The sequence below is a fragment of the Sebastes fasciatus genome, chromosome 7 (genome assembly GCF_043250625.1).
Source record: "Sebastes fasciatus isolate fSebFas1 chromosome 7, fSebFas1.pri, whole genome shotgun sequence".
NCBI classification, from domain to species: Eukaryota; Metazoa; Chordata; class Actinopteri; order Perciformes; family Sebastidae; genus Sebastes; species Sebastes fasciatus.
In genome coordinates this window covers 17950332-17971302 of record NC_133801.1, presented here as the reverse complement: position 1 = coordinate 17971302, position 20971 = coordinate 17950332, and the positions used below count along the sequence as shown (strand labels likewise).

General features: G+C 40.0%; 1 protein-coding gene across 1 annotated transcript in view; it reads left to right on the top strand.

Moving 5' to 3' along the window:
* Nucleotides 1-1197: 1197 nt before the first annotated feature.
* The window catches only part of elna (elastin a), a 48358-nt gene continuing 28584 nt past the window's right edge, over nt 1198-20971 (top strand). The window contains exons 1-5 of the mRNA XM_074640786.1: nt 1198-1505; nt 12010-12078; nt 13299-13346; nt 14575-14670; nt 15253-15279. Of these exons, the coding sequence (XP_074496887.1) occupies nt 1430-1505; nt 12010-12078; nt 13299-13346; nt 14575-14670; nt 15253-15279 (316 nt within the window). The 5' untranslated portion in view covers nt 1198-1429. The remainder of the gene's footprint in view (nt 1506-12009; nt 12079-13298; nt 13347-14574; nt 14671-15252; nt 15280-20971) is intronic.

Here is a 20971-nt window from a genome sequence, read left to right as displayed (position 1 = left end):
CTGTTAGCGCGGTCATTATTAGAATAATAAATGAATAATTCCCAGTGATTTTCGAATAGTATTTTTGCTTGGAATGCACATCCCTAGTCAGAGGTCAAGGGACCCCTTTGTAAATGGCCATGCCAGTTTTTCCTTGACAAAATTTAGGGTAAATTTGGAGCCTTATTTTACCTCCTTCGCGACAAGCTAGGATGACATGGTTGGTACCAATGGATTCTTTAGAGTTTCTAGTTTCATATGATGCCAGTATCTTCACTCTAGCTTTAACACTTTAACTAACTTTAAAATCGCTACAACCTAAAAATCGGAAATTTGCGTTAACGCGTTATTATTGCGTTAACTTTGACAGCCCTAGTGTTTACCCATATAAAAATAAAGGTCCAATAGCCTATGTTTGTGTGATGATAGAGGTGACCACGTATGTACAGATAATATCAGGAAAGAGGAGAATCCTTCCAAGTCTGATTCGGCACAATATGTTGAGCTCTGACTTTGGAAACCCATAAAAGAAATATTCAAGCCACATGTACGATTTGGTCCTCTAGCCGTCACTAAAGCCCTCTGAAGTTGAGAATGGACCGAGGTTGGTCCTCGCTCCACTTCTGATCTCTGTTACACGACTGACAACGACTATTATCCTGATGAATCCACTGAGAGACTGCACAGACATAGCAGGCTGACGTTTCTTGGGTTCTTTGCTCTCTGTCATCTATGTGTGATGCCGACAGTTTTCTCATTTCGTTACTAGAACCCCTGTGACTGGCTTCCACACATGGGCTGCCAGACACAGTGCACTGCTATTTCCATCTTATTCCTACCGCCAGTGAGTTTGTAATGTCTTGTTCTGATATTTTGTAGACATACGCTGATAGTTGCTGTGTTCTTTTCCCTCTGCCTCGAAGTTTTCTGGATACCTTGCTTTAAGAGAAACAACAAAAACTAAAGTAACGGCTTGTGTTGAAAACCAACCAGCTGAAAATTAGAGCCATTGAGGACAGGTAATTATCTGGGTATGTGGTTTGCTCTTCCTCAGCCTGTCTCTTGACTCTTATAGATAAGTACGCTCAGTATCCATGCAAATGCTTGGCAGACAGTTCAATTCCTTCTGGATGAGAGGGGGGGTGTCTATCTCACTCTCTCTCCCTCTGTGTCTCTTTCCCTCTCTCTCTCTTTCCTTGCTGGCAGCAGCGTCTGTGCTGTTGGCAGGAGTGACCAGAATAAAAACAGCAACACCAGACATAGAGGGGGAAAAAAAGCAAAGTGATCTATTGAACCACAGTCTTTGCCCTCTCTTAATTACGTAGAGTCTCATATCTTTTCCCTTTTTTTCACCTTTTTCCCCACTCTTAAAGACTCGTGGCTTGTAGTAATTAGTTAGAAGAGAATAAAACCAGCTGATCGGGAGAGGGGTGGTGCATTTTCGAGTGAGATGGCTAACAGAAACATGCTGTTGCTCTTCTGTGGACTCTTCCTCTTAGCACTGATTCAGCCCTCTCTTCAAGGAGGTAAGTGTGAGCTACAGGTGAACTGAGCAAATTATTTTTGCTGCACCAACCACAGACTTGGAGCAGGTGCAATTTTCTTTTAAATTAAAAGCTTTGCTGATGCTTTTGCACAAAAGATATCAATGAGTTCTTTCACTTATTTTAAGTGAGGCATTTTATATATTATACAAGCCAAATATTAGTTATCTGTTGCAGTGTAATTTTGTGTAAATTTATATGAAATAAAAGTATTGTATTTAGTGATAACTTTGATTGTTTTATTGTTTCTTTTGACTTTATCCCAGTTATAACTTAAAATGGATAATTCTGCAATTGCATTGCAATGTATTTCTGGTTTGATGATTTAAATACATTGATCATATATAGCCCCATGCTACAGTCATGGAAATTAAAGATCTGGCTGATGTTCTGCACTCTTTACTGAAGCCCTGAATAGTTCTGCTCCATCACACCATTGAAGAAGACTCTGTAATAGATAGAGAGGAAGTTTGTCTTCTTCTGCATTTACATGTCCGTTGCTGCTAAGTTAGAGGTGAAGTTCAGCGCTGTCAACAGCTTGACCAGATATTTTCTTACAATGACTTTAAATTGTTATTGGGTTTAACAGTAAGAAATATCCCTACATTATAAATTTATAACAATGCTAATTTGAAACTAAGCAACCATTCATTGTGTGGTTCTCTATAATAATTTGTCATGCATTTTTATTGTATTCTAGAGAGTTAATTCACATCCTATACACACACTTATGCATACTTAGTGTATGTTTACATGGCTGCAGACCATACTCTATAACATGTCAGGAAGAGAAGATTCTCCAGCTGGTACCTCTTAAACATTTGGTTTAAATTCACCCCTGATGAACTCCTATAGGTGGAAAGACAGTGTATGTGAGTGTCACCTTCACAGCTTTGACCAGGTCTTCTCTTGAAGTTAGAGGACGGTTCTGCCTTTCCATGAATCCATGAAGCAGCCACATGCAGATTTGAGAGGCTAGCTTCAAGTGCAGTTTAAAGATATGACTTATCTGTTTCACACAGAGAGAGAGTTTGTGAGCATGCCTTTCCTCCCACTCTCATTCAAATAATGCGTTTTCTTTTTCGCCCCTTTCTGCATAGCTTTGATTAGGTTCTTCGTCTGTACTTTGGCTGAGATTCTCTGAGTTCAGCCCCCAACTGGAAAACATGTTTAGCATCTGGGGCTGAGTATGCTGGAGTCCAGTCCATGTTCCGTTGTATTTATTTGCTTAAAAGTCCCAGCTGTTGGCGTTCCTTGTCTTCCAGTGTCCTTTCAGATGCATTATGTTTAGATTGTTAGATTCCTAAAAGAAACATTTTGTCCATATACAGTCTCATTTTTGTCCTAGCTGTTTTATTGGCCTCATCTAATTTGATCATGTTGACAATGTTTACCAAGTCTGTTTTTTTATCAGGTCATAGATTGTATCATCTAAAAATGTACTTGACCCTCTTCTCTCTGCCTCGAAACACATTTATCCTTTCTTCTTTGTGCCAGCCACATTTCGAGGTGCATTCAGGCATATAATGTAGCGGGTAAAGGAGCCAGCAAATATCAATATTGGCTTTGCAGCACAACTTTGATCTCAACTGAGTGCTGAATCATCCGTATCAAACCTTTCTGTGGCGCTCAAACTAGTTCCATCTGTGTCTGCGCACTCTAACTTGGAATAAAAAACCTCTCTTGGCGTGGTCCAAGGGTCAATTATCTGTGAGTAACATGAACCTCATTAACACCCAATCTGCTCATTTAATGCCTCTGCACAGACAACACCTCTTACACTTGCGAAATTCAACCCTAGAATTATGGTGTAGTGCGAGGCTTGTCTGAATGTTTTCCACAGACAAGTGTAAATGAGTTATGGTCTTAGAGGAAACATCTGGGAAGGAGTATGTTAATAAATATGCCTGCAGTCATTTTACCCTATAACCCTGTGCAGGTACTTAAGCATGTTTGCTGATTCTCCCTTATATGATGGAGGACGCAGGCTTACCGTACATTCTACAAACAAACATCTGTCACATGGATACAGTGAGTTGGATGTTATTCTTATCAAAATAAATTTGTGTCGACACAGCTTGGGCTCAGTGGCCTATTTTTTATTGCTACATTTGATAACTGAATCAATCCCAGACCTTTGACGGTTGATAAAATTCTTGAATAGATTCCTCAACTTTGGAATTTAATCAAGTTTATTTTTCACTGCCCCAATAAATGGAAGAGTGAACACAGCTCATAAAGTATTCGCAAATTCTTTGCAACTTTTACATTGTACGTAAATGCTCAGAGTGTATCAAGTGTCCTCTGTCTCTCAACTTGACATGTGATATTCCTCCAAAAAACCTCAACAACCAACTGGAGGACTTGTGCAAAAGTCATTGGTTTGGCTTTTATGACGGACATAGTTACTGTAATAGCACAATTGTGACGGGTTAGTGGCAGATGAAAAGGGAAAAATAGCTGCTCTGTTCCTTCACAGTCTCCGAAGAATTAAAGCGTGAGATGTTTTCTTTAGTGCTGCTGGAAGCCAGTATGCCTCATTTGGCATTAGCCAGATTCAGCCCCGAGACTTCAGAGGAATTTAATACATTAATCAGTGACACTCGCCTGGCTGTAGGTAAAGTTAAACAGTGCAGATTGGATGGCATGCCTTAGTTGTCAGATGTTAGATACCCAAACTGATTGTCATGATTCCCCATACCCCTTCAGGCTTTAGTGTTTGGTAATGCTTTAGTGGTTGTGGACACCTCTCTGGCTCTATGATCCCTCTTCTGGGAAGGTTGATTGCCAACCACAGCATACTGGATTAATGTGACACATAAATTTGGCATCCCAGGGCTCAATAACTACTCTGTAATTAAAGAAAATGACCATTTGAAGTACCGTCTGAGCAAGACATGGACGTTTTTCTTCAGTGCGGGTTTCGTTCAATTTCTTCAACTTCTTTATTGCCGGACCCACAAAGGCATTTTGATTTGTTGATGTTGAGTGGTTTTGGTGTGATTTGTAGTGAGGTGACATCATTCAGTATTCATTTGGGAAGGAGCCTTTTGGTTACAAGCACTGACTGACCAAGTTTTGCTATTGTGAAACAACTGTTATTCCATATATTCATGTCTGGCATACATGCTGGGAAAGTGGTAGGAGATTGGACAATTCCATCCATGGTTCGCAGTTTTACATTAAAGCATGTTGGCTGGCTGTGAAGTCACTTTCTGCTTCAAAGCTCCAAGCCAGAAGCGATTACTAACATTTTTCCTATCACCATTTTTACTGTAACTACTGTTAAGTGTTGTAGGGATTAGGCCGGAGGTTTGGGATGGATGAGTTGTTTTAATAGACATGTAATTCAAACGGACTGCACTGTAAATGCCTAGGGTACAACTCCTTTGCACTATACTCATATTTTTTTACTATCAGTAGTCGTAACTTTGCAAACCTGATGGACTGTTCGATGCAATCCATTTCCTTCATAGATGGATGACTGAGTTGTAAGAATGTTGGATCCCAAATCAGCGAGTCAAACGCCAACAGGTTTCTCACAAAGGCATCACTTTTATATATGTAGATATATGGCAATAGTGTGTCCTCACTATTGAAACAAATATCAGTTAATAATGTATTTACTGTAGCTCTTACAGTACTCTTTGGTTGTGGATGAATGTCAGACCTAACATCTCCCAGTCAGATGTTTGGTCTGCAATCAACCGCTGCCAAGTGTTCAACAAAGAAGCATATTAACTCAGATGATTCATTCCAGCCACTCTGCAAGCAGCCTTCACTAGGCTGTTCGCTGCAAGGAGCAGTCTCACTGGGCTAGCAATCTGAAATGGCTCCCATCAGGAATGTTTTCAGCTTGACCCGCCACTGTCCACTGACGTCCAAGTCCTTCTAGGTTTACAAACAACATGACAACATGAGCATAAACATTAGCATAAAGATGTTTTTTTTATTAAAAAGCTATAACTGATGAAGAAATAAAATAGAACTCTGATTAAACATATTACATCAATATAATCAAAATCCTCTGGCATGAAAACATTGTATGCTGTGTTGTATTAGTTTCCGTGCACTTTTTTGTGGGAGAAGGTGGGGGTAAACATGGCACCTTTTGGCCTTTGGCATCAATACGTTGGTCTAAACCAAATGAAACAGCATGTCTGTAAGTGTGTTGTTTGGTTTTAGCAACACAACTACTGGAGAACATGTCCAATTCCCACATATTTGTTTTGTAAAATGATTGCAGACTGGACTGGATGAACATGCATTTTGCTCTCTTTCACATAAATCATAGATTTTATACATTCCCTTTTCAACCATGTACTAGGAAACTGCTTTTGTCCTTGCCAGGACACTGTAAAAGTAAAACTGTCAATATATTGTTCATAAATCTGATTGATGATTCTTCCCTCAGTCATTTTCTTTCTCACAATTCAGATGTTGGGCCACAATATTTCATTCCAAAGTGCAATTTCAGTTTTGAAAAACAAAACTTGCTTTATGTCCTATACTCAATATTTCAGCAGATCAGTCATATTGCTGTTATTTTCAGGTATTGCATCGGTTAATTTCGTATATATTTTGTTGAAAGAGCTTAAGATAGTCGGGGGGAAAAGAGAGACAGCACATCGTATTTGGTCTGACATTTCACATCTCTCTCAATAGTGATTGAAGCTCCTTATGGTCCTTTTGACATTGCGCCCAGCAGCAGTGTCAGTTCTGATATGGTCAAATAAATCAGTTTCTGGAATGAGTCATAGTGTACATTTTTTGTTCAACTAGCCTTTTGTGATTTCACTTGGCTGATAGTCATCTTCAACCATGGCTTCTTCTTTCGTCATGTTCAGCACTGAAATACTTCCACTGCTGTTACAAACCCCTTTTTTAGTTTCAAAGGCATGTCTTTCCTAATTCTGTAATGACTTCCTGTCAACTGCTCATGGGAAGACTTCACGCAAGACACCCAAAGGCGAGCAATTGAACAATGACAAGATTAAAATCAGGTCTTTTTAGGCATTGAGTTTGTTTGCTGGTGCATAACTCAAACCGATGTTCTACTTCAGAAAAGTGTCACTGAGACAAGGTTGGGCAAGTGTAGAAAGCGAAGGTGGAGTCAGGTTGTGCTTGGTGCAAGAAAAAGATGGACTTTCCCATTTTAATTTTTACTTTCTTTGATGCTCCTCACACTCTCCTCCTCCACCCTCCAACACGCTGTGGAAAATAGACAGTGCAAGGGGTGACTGATAGTGGGCCAGCTGTCACATGTCTGATAACGGGAGATGTAAGGGTGCCAGCAACCACAGTGTTTGCTTCACTGCACTGTTGCTCTGGGTTGCAGTATGAGAGCTTTCCATAAAGACAGAACCAAACCTCCCTCATCTGGGACAGTGGTTTTGGATACGTCTGAACCCAGCAAGCGGTTGTTAGTTTGCCAAAACATTTTTTCATTTTATCAAAAGTGATGGAATTAGTGGTGCAGAATTGTGTAAATGGCAGGTGGTCGTATTGGTGTAAACACATTACAGAATAGTTTTCCTCAGGACTTCCCAAACTATGTGGAGCGCAGCAGATCATGAATGGTAATGGTAAGTCTTTTGTAAAGGACGGGGAACGCCGTGAAGTTGCATGTGTGAGTGTTGTGTATATACTCCTATGTTTGTTTTGTACGCCTAAGTACCATACAAATTGTTCCATCAACTCTATGGCATTTAATTATTTAGTGAAAGAACAATTATTATTACAACCCCAGCGCAGGGTCGTGAAAATGTCACATTAGTCATCAGCTCGGTGTAGTTGAAGTAAAACTAAACTCTTTCAAGTCACAAAGAGCAATTGCAAAAGCTGTCATTAACATGGGAGGTACTACGGAAAAACACGTCATTGGCTTTGGTTTTATTCAATAACAAAACAAGTTCTAACTTACAATTACCTAACGTCTCTTGTATTCCGTCATGATTTATGGGCCCAATAACCCATATCCCCCCCATAAAATGTGTTTTAAGACCGTATAAACTGTACACATAGACTGTGGATAAATTCATGAATCACATTGATTTTTGTCCCGTAGGCCGTATCACAAGTTTTGATGCTCAGGCAAAACATCTTGCCTGCGAAATAGTTGATAAACATGTCACTTCCTACTTTCTAGGCCGACACGCAGAGCATGACATGATACAAAACTAAACATAAAAGGCGCTGGATACGGTCCTTTCCACCTGTTAGCTTGTGTCTAGTGGACTACGTAATTTTTATCAAATTTCAAAACAAGAGAATTGGTGAGACGAAAACACTCGCATACACATATGTTGTGTATGAAAATGTTTTTTATCTAAGCCTTTGAGCTTTTCACACATTGTCATTTTTGTGTTTTATAAATCCTCTGGAAACTGAATTCTGGTTATGAAATTTCTCTCGCCGCCTTGTTAGATTTGGGATTTAATATCCATGTGAAAGTATGAAGTGGTGACAGGATTTTCCCTCCAAAAGGAAAAATTCACCCTGAAGCACATCCCTGTTGTTAAAAAAAAAAAAAAGCTTAATGCTGTTATACATACTACTGGGGTTTGCTAAGGGATTTTTGGAAATGTCGGAAATCAGTACGACATCACAAGACAAGCCAGGTTGAGCGAAAATGGGAAAACAATTCCAGACAAAAAGAAAACACACGGTTGCAAACCCAGTCTACAATGGTAACCCCGCCACCACGTCCCTGTGGGCCTCTACATTGGCTGAAACTTGTACACCTCCAGTGGGAACCATAAAATCTGTCCACCGGCTTTATATACAGTATGCAGACAGTTTAGAGATGCCTTAGCATGTCTGCAATCATCCTCAACGTCACTTCAGAATGCATAGAAGTTGATTTTCCTTTCTTTCTTCATCTTTACCTACTTTATTTAAAAGTTTTTGAAGTCTGTGTTCAAAACATCCGTCTCTTGTTTCAACTTTGTGTGCAATCGCAGTGCCTCTAAAAGGTGGGCTCATGTGAATGAGGTGAATTATCACGTCTTTCTCCCTGCAGTAGAGCTACTCCTACTGGTTGGTTGGGATACAGTATGTGTGTGGTGAGATGGGATTGGGAAACCACTGGGAACATTTAAAAAAAAAAAAATGTATTAATTATTTTAAAATGTAGCCTACTATGGTAACCCATGTTTATCCCAAGTGGTAACATACAGATATCGCATGTGGGGCTGAGGGTTGCCCATATGGGCTGCACTTTATAGCCGACGGGACACAAATTTCAGCCCATCAATAACCCATGTGACACCCATATGGACATTTTGACAGTGAGTTAATTTATACATTAGTCCCAAGACTTGTTCTACACTGTTATTGACATAGAGACATTGCAGGAAGTGTCAGTATCACACTCTCGGACCAAGTACCTTTTATATCCGTTTCATATCCAGCTTTTGTCAACATAATAGTGTCACAACCGTTCAAGATGCAGTCACGAAACTGCACAGGTGTGTAGTTCAGATCAAAATGAAGGACGAGTTCGAAAATGAGTCAGAGCAAGGACGCCGGAAGAAGGGGGGTAGGAAGTGGGGAAGGTGCCATTGACCCCCCTACATACTTTACGCCCCTGGCCTGATTTGACATTGCTGCAGGTGTGATCCCATCACAAGATGGTCTCCAGTTTCCCTTGTGCTGATGACTGGCTGCATTCCTAGCTTACTGACACCCTGTCAACTGTGAGTCTTACAGTTGGACCACATGCAAGTCCAAACTAAGTGGAGTGATGATAAATTCAAATCACTGTTAGGATTCCTGCGAGTGCATGTACATCATCACCCTCTTAATGCACTCAGAGCAACTCTGGGCTCACACTGCGACCGTAAGAAATGTCTATTCATCATTTCACAACAGTCATTGTATTTAACTGATGGCAAGAAGGCTTATTGCTTGCTTCTGTAATTTATTGATTCTTCCGCATCTGTCCTTTCTCACATCATCTATCTTAACAAGTTATAAATTTCTCCCACATACCTTGCTGTGTTCCAGTGTAATGAACCTGCCCCAAGCTGAATAATATAGTTGAGATAGTTAAGAAAAGACTTTTAACTTGTCATCTTTGTTTGTTTGGATTGTACACATGAGACAGTATTTGACATTCTTACTTTTTTATCTTTTATTACATAAGCCATTGTTTCGGCAATAAAAGCCACTACACTATAATACATTTCAAAATCTTCTTTCCCAGGGTTTTTTATTCACAAACATTAATCATATCATAAACACTCACGGCAAACTCTTGACTGCCTTGTCTAATCCCTTGTGCTCCACAAGTCAATCTTGTCAGTCACACACATTCCAGCACATTCCCATGACCTGGCTGAGTTCATAAGGAACGTAAACGCATGATGACGATAATTAAGACAATCGTAAAGAAATCTTCAAATTTATTGAGGTAGGTCAGGTCACTTGGCAGAGGTCATTATGTGCCTTATTTGGAAGCACGGTCTCAGTGAACTCAATGCACTCTGTAAAAGCGGTAACAGTAGCATGATGGGATTCTAAGCCAGAGGAAAAGTGGAGCAGACACACACTCCCTCTTTCCTCGCTTGCAGTGCCGAGACAGGAAATCCTCCTTTTGATTGTGAAATGAAGGAGCAGAATTGAGAACAATCCCTCCAACCCCGTCGTGTGGTGCCTGCACCTGAGATTTCTGCCATGGAGCCAATGACATGGGCAAACTGACAGAGAAACACAAACACATGCACACACACATTACTTGCATTGACTTAACATTGGACTTTATTATTTATTCCTCATTTTTATTTGAGCCTGCAGGATTCAGTCGCTTCTCTTCAGTCAGTCCTCAATATTACATGGCCAGACCCAAACAAAACTGATTAGTTCTACCATCATCCAGCTCTGAATGAGTCAGGATGAGTTAAAACCTCCCTCTCATCAGTCCATTTGTTCATCCAAGGAGTAATTTTGTGTCAAAAGCCACATCTGCTGAAAAAAAAATAAAATTAAGGCAAATTTGCCTAGATTGCACACAAACTTACTTTGTAAACCCCTGTTGGCTCACCGCTTTTTGCTCGAGAAAAGAATTTTTCTCTTAAACAAAAACAGACAAAAGTTTTTTACCCCTTTCTATCAGATTTGGAGCATCTAAGTAAATATGACGACGTTGTCCTTGCTCACTTCAACATAAACAACTCGCGGTTATATCAACACTTTCAGATTCTGCCGTGTAGTTTCAGATTTTCTAAACTTTCCAACCAAAAATGAAGGCATACTCCCTTGCTCATTTTCTTTACGAGCCAGTCATCCCACACTTTTGTTTGTTCTCAGTATCCTGTATATATCTTCAGAACCCATCCAACACTTGATTCTTAGAGTATGCGTCTGGATAATGCACTTCACTGGTTTCTCCCATTGATTGGCGTTGACTGCTCATTTTCTTAATACTTTCAGAATACTGATGTTATCATGGCACGAACGCTATTACATATGCCACAGCTTGTTAGTGAAAAGGTCAAAGCCTTCTTCAGTGCAATGGAGCAATATGCAGGCATACTTAATAAACTGCATAGATTTGTACTTTTTGGCATTCTTCAGTGGCATGTTTCATGGATTTTCATTCAACTAAATCGGACAGTAATACCTTGTAATGTTCTTCCCCTAATGGCCACACTCAGTGGACACAACTCAAAGCACAGTGTTCACACAGTATTCACTAATAAACACATGAACGCCTTTGACATGTGGTTTAAATTAATTGGCCTCCCAACACATCCAAGGGTCATTAAACATAATCATTGTGGTCCTGCAGCCACATTCTCTCCATGCATTTTGTTTTTAGTGATAGAAACCAGGTTTTTTCCCTCGAAAATATATTGTATTTTTGGCCTTAGCTCACCAGTCTCGTTGGATTTAGCTGTTAGTCGTCCCAGAACAACTGGAGCCATTTTTTCATCCTCCCTTTCTTTTATTTCTGTTCTTCTGCACACATGAGGCCACCATGTCTGGGATCCAGAACGACCATCTCAGGAGTCACTCTGGGTCGCGGCCAAAAATCAGTCGAGAAATGAGGCTAGGGGATGTAGGTGGGGGTTGAGGGTGTCTACAGTGCTGCAGCAGCTTTCTGCGAGAAGGTCTCCAACTGCAATACCTCATCAGAATGAAAACAATTGGAATTCTCCTAATCAAGCCTATAAAGTTTTTTTGTTTTTTTTGCTTTCACATTTGCTCTGGTCTTGCTTGTTTCATTGTGCACCCCATCACTGCTGTGACCCGGCGCAGATTTCAATTTTGATGTCTGTCACAGATGATGAAAGTGTTTGGGAATGTTTATCTAATAAATGGGGTCATTGTTCAGAAATGCTGTTACGAGCATTGCAATAAAAGAATAATAATAAAAAAGAAGACATTGATGGCTTGGAACTGTTTGGCCACACTTTTACTGTAGCTAGTGTCATGCATGTTTGAGATAGAGGATGACCTTTGCTTTCTCTGTTGTGTGTTCCAGGTGTGTATGTGCCACAAGGTGCTGGGATTGGACCAGGAGGCACTGGACCAGGAACTGGATACTATCCAGGTGACAAAAGCCTCCAGTGACTGTCTGGACAGTTTAAACACAAAATAATTCAGAACACAGCCACAACAAACAAAGTCTGTTTGTCTTTAGCAGAGTTATAGCAGTTCAATTATACTACTACAGACCAGAGGTTTTACTAAAAAGAAACACTAGTATAAACAATATCTTAATGTGAACCTGAAATTGAACTAAAAGTAAAGATACTCACAGGATGTGTAGAAATGTAGTCATGTGTAGTTAATGTTAAAAGATAAAATGAGTATATACTGTATACACATATGACTGTAATTGACAATGTTTTGCCATGAAATACAAACATTTCACAATTGGTTTGATGGTTGAAATGCACACGTTTAGGATAATGTGATATTAATGTTTCAAACAGTTTAAAATAAGTCACTCACAGTTGTTTTAGTCTTTTGCAAAACCCCCAAACCATTAGTGCTCTTTACTTTTCCTTCATGCGATACAGTATCACATTAAAGCCTGATGTTCACAGTAAGGCAAACTCATAAAACAGCAATGAAATGCCAACTTTCTGGAACTGATTATTGTCACATAATAAGAAGAGATTGTGACCGCTCCCTCCATGTTGTAGGCATTGACTTCATATATATCTCTTCCCATACCCAAATGAAAAGCATCATTAGCAAATTCCTCCAACATTACAAAGCTGTCAGATTTCCTGATAAACATAAATAAGTAACAGTTTAAGGTCAAGTTTCTTAATGCTGTTGTGCTCAAAGTTCTATATACTGTATGGGCAACTGTATAGCTGTGGTGTAGCTCAGTTTTTATGTGGACCTTTGTGGTTTAATCATGCTGCACGCTCACTGACGAAGCTGCATTTTCTCAAAAACTACCACCATAGGATGGTGTGCCAGTATCCTGTGAAAAATTATTACGTAAACAAGCACAAATAAATATACAGGTATGCATACATACTGTACGTACATACATAAACTGGTGTACAACATATCATATTACTGTACTTTAATCGCAGTATGGTCACTGCTCCCTCATAATATAAAAAAACGTATATGCATACATGTATAAAATGGCACAAGACGCCACAACACACTCTCATGGTGTCCCTAAGAGAAAGTAAGACGGACGTCAGCTGGTGTAATGATAAATTGCTGGGCCAAAAAACTGTCCATTACATCACTACATGTAGGCATACCATAACTCTATACTCTGTATGGTTGTTGTTTTACAAGGGGCTGCTGGAGGAGTCCCTGCGGGCTATAAACCAGCTAAAGCTGCAGGTGAGTAGCAGAGACATTAGATTTATGTTTTTTTCCCCCCATCTACTGTATAAAATACATTTATCAGAATCACATCTGGTTCATTCAGAACTGGTACACTACTGTTTCTACTACTGTGATTTTGATACAAGAAACTAAAACTGTTTGTTTCTATGTAGGAAATTATATTGTAAAATATACAGAAATCAGTCTTGAACATTTTTTTTTTTTTTTAGAATAACGCTTTTATCCTCATGATCACCTGATACATGGTGGATTTTATTATGAATTAAATGTTTAATTTTTTTCTTTATGGTTATTCAATACTTTATTCTTTCAATGATTTATTGAACTTTATTCCAGGTTGATCTGAAACTACCTGCAGAGGTTCATATGTGAAATGTTTGCTTTAACTCATTATAAATTCAATCTTTTCCATATAATCATGAAAGCAGTGTTGCTTTCCCAGGGTCCTGGTTGTCTTGTCCAAATGGCCCTTCCCTCCTTTGTACTTAATGCACAACCACAAATATTCTATCTGGTGTTTGTCATTTCACACATCCATAGCAAATACACTCAGCTCTGTGTACACAGTCCACTTTAGCAACAGTTCACCAACCATAGTGTCCTGGCATGGCTTCAGCGACCATTTGCTCAACAAGTTTGACCCTGTGCACCTTTTTATAGCTAGGAGTACTTAAGCCAGGACTGCAGGAAGAACAGACGTGATGAGGCTTTGTAATTGTGATATTCTTATACTGTGAGTTGATACTTGTTAGTTGGAGCACCAAACAGTGTCTCGTTTACAGCATGTTAACTAAAACAAGAAGAAATCATTCCAAAGACAAATTCCCTGTCAACACTCAGCTTTGGTTTGGTCAGAGATCAAGAAGAAACACATGGTGAGACTTCCTTGTCACACCACCACAAGCCAAGAATAATTAAATCCTGGGGATATTGCTGTGGCAATAAACGATGTGTGTGGCGCTAACCACTGTTGTTTAGCCAGTTTATTGGGAAAACATTGAGATTCGCAAATTTGAAGCCTGTTACCTATTTCGCTGGTACAAGCTCAGTGGTAAGTAATGATTATCGGGATCTTAGCAATGGCAACCCTAAAAAATTATAACAATGACATGACATGAACATTGTTAGCAGATGATAATGATAAATGTTGACAACAATAATGACGATGACAGTATTGATCACAATCACACCTATGTATGTATGTGTTTTACCTTGACACTAGGAGGTTATGGAGGTGGAGCCCGTGGTCTGGGGCAAGGTGGTCTGGTACCAGGAGGTGTTGGACATGGTGGCTTGGGCCTTGGTGGACTTGGAGCAGGTATGAAGATACAAAACAATTGCAGACACTGTTTTATTATAACAGAGTCAGTCAGCATATAATCTCTATAAACAGATATCTGCATATGAATGCATAATCTGTAGGCAACGGGACAAGATTTTGGTATCGGAAGCGTTCTGGTTTCCGTTAAATCATTTTTGAGTGGGCTTTGGTTGCATGCAAGTAAAGTGTCCATGTGGAGAGCAAAAGAGGTGGAACGCATTGGCTGAAATGCAATGTCGGAACCCATTCGCTATCGTCTGATGACGATTTAGCTTTTTATTAGTTAAAGAATAAACTGTTAACTTAGTGTAAACTGGCTACTTGTGAAACAATCCGGTCGTAGATGTCTCTCGACTACAACTCCATTTCCGCGTCTTCAGTTGCTAATCGGCGCACGAAAGAAAAAGTCTTGTCCCAGATATCCGCTGGCTACAGTGGCGCGTTGCCCCCAGAGGCGAAATCGTCGTAGTCAGACCAATAGCCGATGGGTTCCGAGATATATGGCAACATGGAAAATGTTTTGATATTACAGGGCAAAAGCATAGCCTCACATGCATTTTACTTGTTTTCACCCAACAGGAGGTGGTGGAAAGCCCCCTAAACCAGGTAAGCTGGAACATTTACGCATGGTATTGTGTTTATGGAAAATGGTGTAAAATATTAGAAAGGGCAGATTTTATGCTGTATGTACATATATTAAAATAGTATGGAAAATACATAATTTGTCATGTAAAATAACTGTACAATTAACAGTTCAATGAATTACTCAAATACTAAGATGTATTCACAACCCTGTGATCTTACTGTACAGTACAGTACAATACAGTAATGTCTGTAAAGCAGTACTCTAATAGAGGTGAACAGATTTGTTTTGTTTAAATGGAAAATTCCTCTGCACTATATTGTTGAAGTGCCTTGTAAGGAAGGAAATAGAATGTATTGTTTTGGGGTGGATAAAGTAGGTCAATGTATAGACTACGTTATGTTCACACACCAACAAAATAGGGAGACCTGTACAGATGCCGGGCACCGGCTAAAGAAAAACAGCCTTTTGATTGGTTTTCACCAAGTTTTTCTTATCACCCCTGTGTTTTTGTCGGGGTTGGTCCACACTGGTTTGGCAGCTGTTTGGGGCGTCCTGACTGGGTGGGACCATACAGAGATTGTACGACTCCTACACCTCTGCTGTATGAGGGAGTGATGATTGGCAGAGTGCAAATGGCCATCAACGCCTGCCAAACAATGGTGCCAGAGCACTGATTAATGTTATTGTAACGTTCGACCCTTACAATATCTGGAAACCTCCATGTTGAAATTTACCACGGCCCTTCTCTTCGATACCCTACAGTAAATATTTTCCTTTGCGGTTTCACAGTCTGCGCTGCATTGGTGCTTTAGCAATGTTTACCCTTCGTTTAATTTCCGTAAGCACTGCTGATACAATCTCAACCTACCTCTATGTGTTTAGAGAGATAAGGAACCAAGCCATCGTCTTATAGTCCTGATAACACATGGAGCGGGTTACAGAAGGGTCCCTCTGGAGTGCCACACCCCCCGCCCTCTAACATGAGTTGCAGGACCTAATATCCAGTATTTGGTGGAGGTTTATTTTGGCTGGGATCTGCAGAGCCTTACTTAGGAAGTATTGCCTTGGCTTTGTATGCATTAGAAATCTCCCTCGTGTTCGTGGCATACAATGTTAAAAGCAGCTCCTCATGTTTTTGAAATTTGTGCAATTTGGGTCTGGGTGCTCCCTCCCATACTAATCTCTGTTGTACGGAAAAACCTCTAACACAGAGCTCAGGGTCAGCTCAGGTTTTACACATTTTTTAAATGAAAGGAGAGACTTAAATTCGCTAAAGGGTTGTAATATGTTCCACTTCATGGTAACTGTCATTGTAATTTTATCCAGTAATCTTTGAATGTTGGTTTCCATCAGGGGTGTCATTTCATATTGGCAATTTCCATTCCATCAGCTATGAAGCTATCCAAATTTGGATATGACAACTTTTTACATATCTTACAAGTATAAAGTTTCCATTACTGTACAAGTGTACGTCCACAGTTCACCAGCAGGTAAGCCTCTCACAATAGCAGGTGGAATTCATCTGTATCAGTTAGTCAGTGTCTGGCTTGTGTCGCAGAATATATGCCAGAAGAAATTATATGCTACAAGCATATGTAAAAGATGCTGACCCCTTTTATTAAAGGCAAAGTGTGTAGCATTTAGGGGGATCTATTGGCAGAAATCAGTGGGCGACCTCTGGGTCTGAAAAGTGAAGCCAATGCTGAAGTGTCTTAAACTTGCATTCTTTCTAACAGCCAGCAGGGGGCGACTCCTCTGGTTATGAAAAGAAGTCTGATTGTATAGAAGTCTATGAGAAAATGAGCCTACTTCTCACATGATTTATTACCTCAGTAAACATTGTAAACATGAGTTTATGGTCTCAAACGCTAGTTTCAAGTCTTCTTCAATACAGCATGATGTTCATTTAGTAAATTATGGTCCCATTTAGAATCAAATCGTCCATATAGCAGGGTATGCTTTAGGGCGTGGCTACCTTTTTGATTTAAAGGTTGCTACCACAGTGTTGTCCGGTCTGGGAGTTGTCCGTGTTTTTGTCCTACAACTTAAACAACAACTTACCTTTCACAGTGTGTTTTCAGTTTATGAAAGTCAATTGTAACATTTTGGTCGCTCAAAAATGTCTTATTCAGATTTCGGTTGTACTTAGCTCCACACTCTCATGTCACTTCTGGTTGTAAAAAACTAAGATGGGGACAGCCAAAATGCCGAACTCAAGGTTTCAAAACGGCAGTCCACAAAGCAATGGGTGGCGTATGTCTTCTTTAGAGTATAATCACCTGAAAATAAGAATCGTTGTGTTTTTGTTAGCTTAGAACGAGCCATTTATATCTACATATGGAGCAGGTCCTCTTCACGGAGCCGGCTGCCATGTTTCTACAGTAGCCCAGAACGTACAAACCAAACACTGGCTCTAGATGGGGCCATTCACTTTTTCATATTTCCGAAAAGGCCACCGTAGTTCTCCTACACGCTTGGCACACGGGAGAAGTTTCAGTTGGTTGCAGTCTTCAACCTCACTGCTAGATGTTGCCAAATCCTACAGGCTGCACCTTTAACCTATTAATATATAAAGCAGGATTCTGTTACTAAAGAGACACAAATACAAACAATGGTAAACTACTCACAGTCACACACACACACACACACACACATGAAGAGAGCTGCCATTCATTCCTGTGTGGAAGCCAAGCAGTGACATTACATTCCACAGATACGCACCTTGCCTGGCCACTAATGGAGAACAGCAGCTGGCTATGTGAGTAGCGTGACTGCAGTGAATTGCAGCGTAGCTCATGCAAGACCTTGTAAATGTTACACTAATTGTGAAGCCTGTCAGCATCCAGCTTTGACAATACACTGAAAGCTGGAAAGAGGAACTTTCTCTTTAGGAACAGCTGTTGGACACCGCCTCCTTTCCTGTGTTCCCTCAAGCAAAGGTGGATTCAATCCTTGTGGTGTTGTTGCCAAAACTTGTTTTTTGTAGGCTAGCCTCTTGTCACTTTCAGACAGTGTTAAGGCCGTTAACATAAAGGTTACTGTTTTTGCTGTTGATTAGTTTAATTGTTCTGTTGTAATAGTCTGTTTTAGGTTGAGAGAAGATGCGTCTGGGTGGGATGTCCACAGTATGTGTCCATGCTTAGCCTGCCAGTTGACTCCCTGAAAGCAATACAAATTGAAGATAACAGAAAGACAACATCCTGCCAGTCCCACAACACTACTACATCAATCTTAGTGCAATGAAAAATTATGCATTTCTCTGCCTAGATTATAGATATCACATACAGTATTAGATGGATGAAATACTATAGTCACCATTGTGTTTTTAATATTTTGTCCATTTAATGCTGTGCTATTTATTAGTATCTCTGCACATAAAGTGTGCGTGAAAGAAAATAATTATGACTAAATGAAAGAAACTGAAGGCTGGCTGGCAGTGGGTTGTTTTTCCCTCGAGTTGACATCAGCAACTAGCTCGAGCAGAGCCCCCACGAGCGGTTAGCCCAAACTGTGAGCGTCGTAGACGTTCTCATACTAGTTTGGATTGTTTTGCAGCTGGTTCGACCTGGAAATTGACAATGTGAGCTTGATAATATGAACAATACAGCTCAGCAGCACCACAAACCACAGCCTCCTTCATGAAGGTATGATTTATTGCAGCGCTGTTGTATTAACAGTTTTAGATAAATATACCAAATAAACTGGAGGCTGAGTGTATATAGTCCTCACTTCTTATCTCACTTATCTCCTTTATTTTGGCTCTTCACTGCCTCTGAATAAACATAACAATGTGAAGTAATAAAAAATAGTCCCAACGATTAGATGCAAACCTTCCCAAAGTAAATAGTAAAAAAAAATAGTCCCAAAAATTAGATGCAAGATAAGATCATACTTAGAAAAATTGCAATACACATATCATTTAAGATGATGGATTACATTGGTCAATGGTGCAACATGTCTCAGAGTTCTGAAATCTTGGATCATTTGATTTCTTTGAGGGAAGGCCAACCTGCAGAGTTGTAGCTTCTGACTGTAGAAAATACATAACTCACTTTAAAGGGGAACACCACCCAAATGACGAATTCCAATGTTATTTCCATGGCCTAGGAAAGTTCAATCAATATTTGTGAAAATGAGCTACTCTCTCTCAAAGCCAGAAACCAGAGAAGTAAGTCTCAAACTTGTGATGTCATAGGGTATAAAGTCTGGAGATGCTCCATAGACAATGAATGGAAGTGTGATTTTTGTGGACCCACAGAATGATTGTTTTCTTTTTTATACCCAAATGAGCTTTATTACATTGTAGTGTTGACAGTTGTGAAACAGAAAATGTTCCCATATACTCATCATTCCCCTGGGTGCTCTCAGTGTCATCTATAATGTCTCGCCCTATTCATTGCAGTTCCACTCGTTATACACTATGACATCACAAGTTTGAGTTTTAGCACTCTAGTTTTTGGATTTGGGAGAGAGTTGTTCATGGTTACTAATATTTTTTGGACTGCCTTAGACCATACTGTAGGAATAACTGCGGTATGTTTTCTTTAGTGTATAATCACCTGAAAATAAAGTCGTTGTGTTTTTCGTCACCTTAGAATGAGCTTCTTACGGAGCGGGTCCTCTTCATGGTGCCGGCCGCCATGTTTCTACTGTAGCCCAGAACGGATAAACCAAACATTGGCTCTAAATACAGCCATTCTTGTTTTTGAGAGAAGTTTCAGTTGGTTGCAATCTGCAACCTCATCGCTAAATGCCGCCAAATTCTACAGACTGCACCTTTAAACTTAGACCATACTGTAGGAATAACATGTATGAATTTTGAAAATGGGCATAGTTCCCCTTTAAGGATGTTGCTAGAAATATTGCTCATGTGCAGTTCACCACCAACCCACTCATTTTAAAATACAAAGTTTGAATCATTTTCAATATTATGTGTATCTTTATACGATTTAAAACGCACAGCCCATGGATACACCTGATTCTTTTATCTTCAAACCCTCTGGTTCATATCACGGTCATCGTCTGAAGAAGCACTGAGCGTACTTGTCTGCTTCACAACAGGAAGAGTGAAGAAAGACAGAGAAATGGAAAGCTAGAATGGATATGGGGAGGACCGAGAAGAGACAGGGTGAAGCAAGGAGGACGGAACAGACTATAACTCTTGCGAACATACCGTATACTGTATATGTCTCACAAACACACACACACACACACACACACATTATATGCACTCACACAACACACACAGACACACATTATATGCACTCACACAACACACATGCTTGGAGAGCTTGCTGAAAGAAACGAGACTGATGGATTGCTGATGAAAGTGTTTAGCCAAAAGAAGATGAGCTTGGACGAGGTTTAGTCTCCTGGAGCACATATGCTTTTCGTTACTGGCGCTCGGACCTGTCCTCTGAGCTGTCAAAGACTGGAAGAATCTGCATGTGAATGTGCATAACCGTCTGTCAGTGTATGTAAATATGCTTATGGTCTTGTGAGCATATGTGAACACACAAACACATGAATACTGTATCCTGACATTGGTTTGCGGACATACAGTATCTCAGCACACACAGACACACACCATAAGTTAAGTGTTAATTATTCAGACACTATGTGAAATATGCCATTTTCTTCTGTTCTTACCCACTTATCTTTCCTCCCCTTCTCCTCAATCTATTATACGCTGAGTCTTAGTGTCAAGCTTTC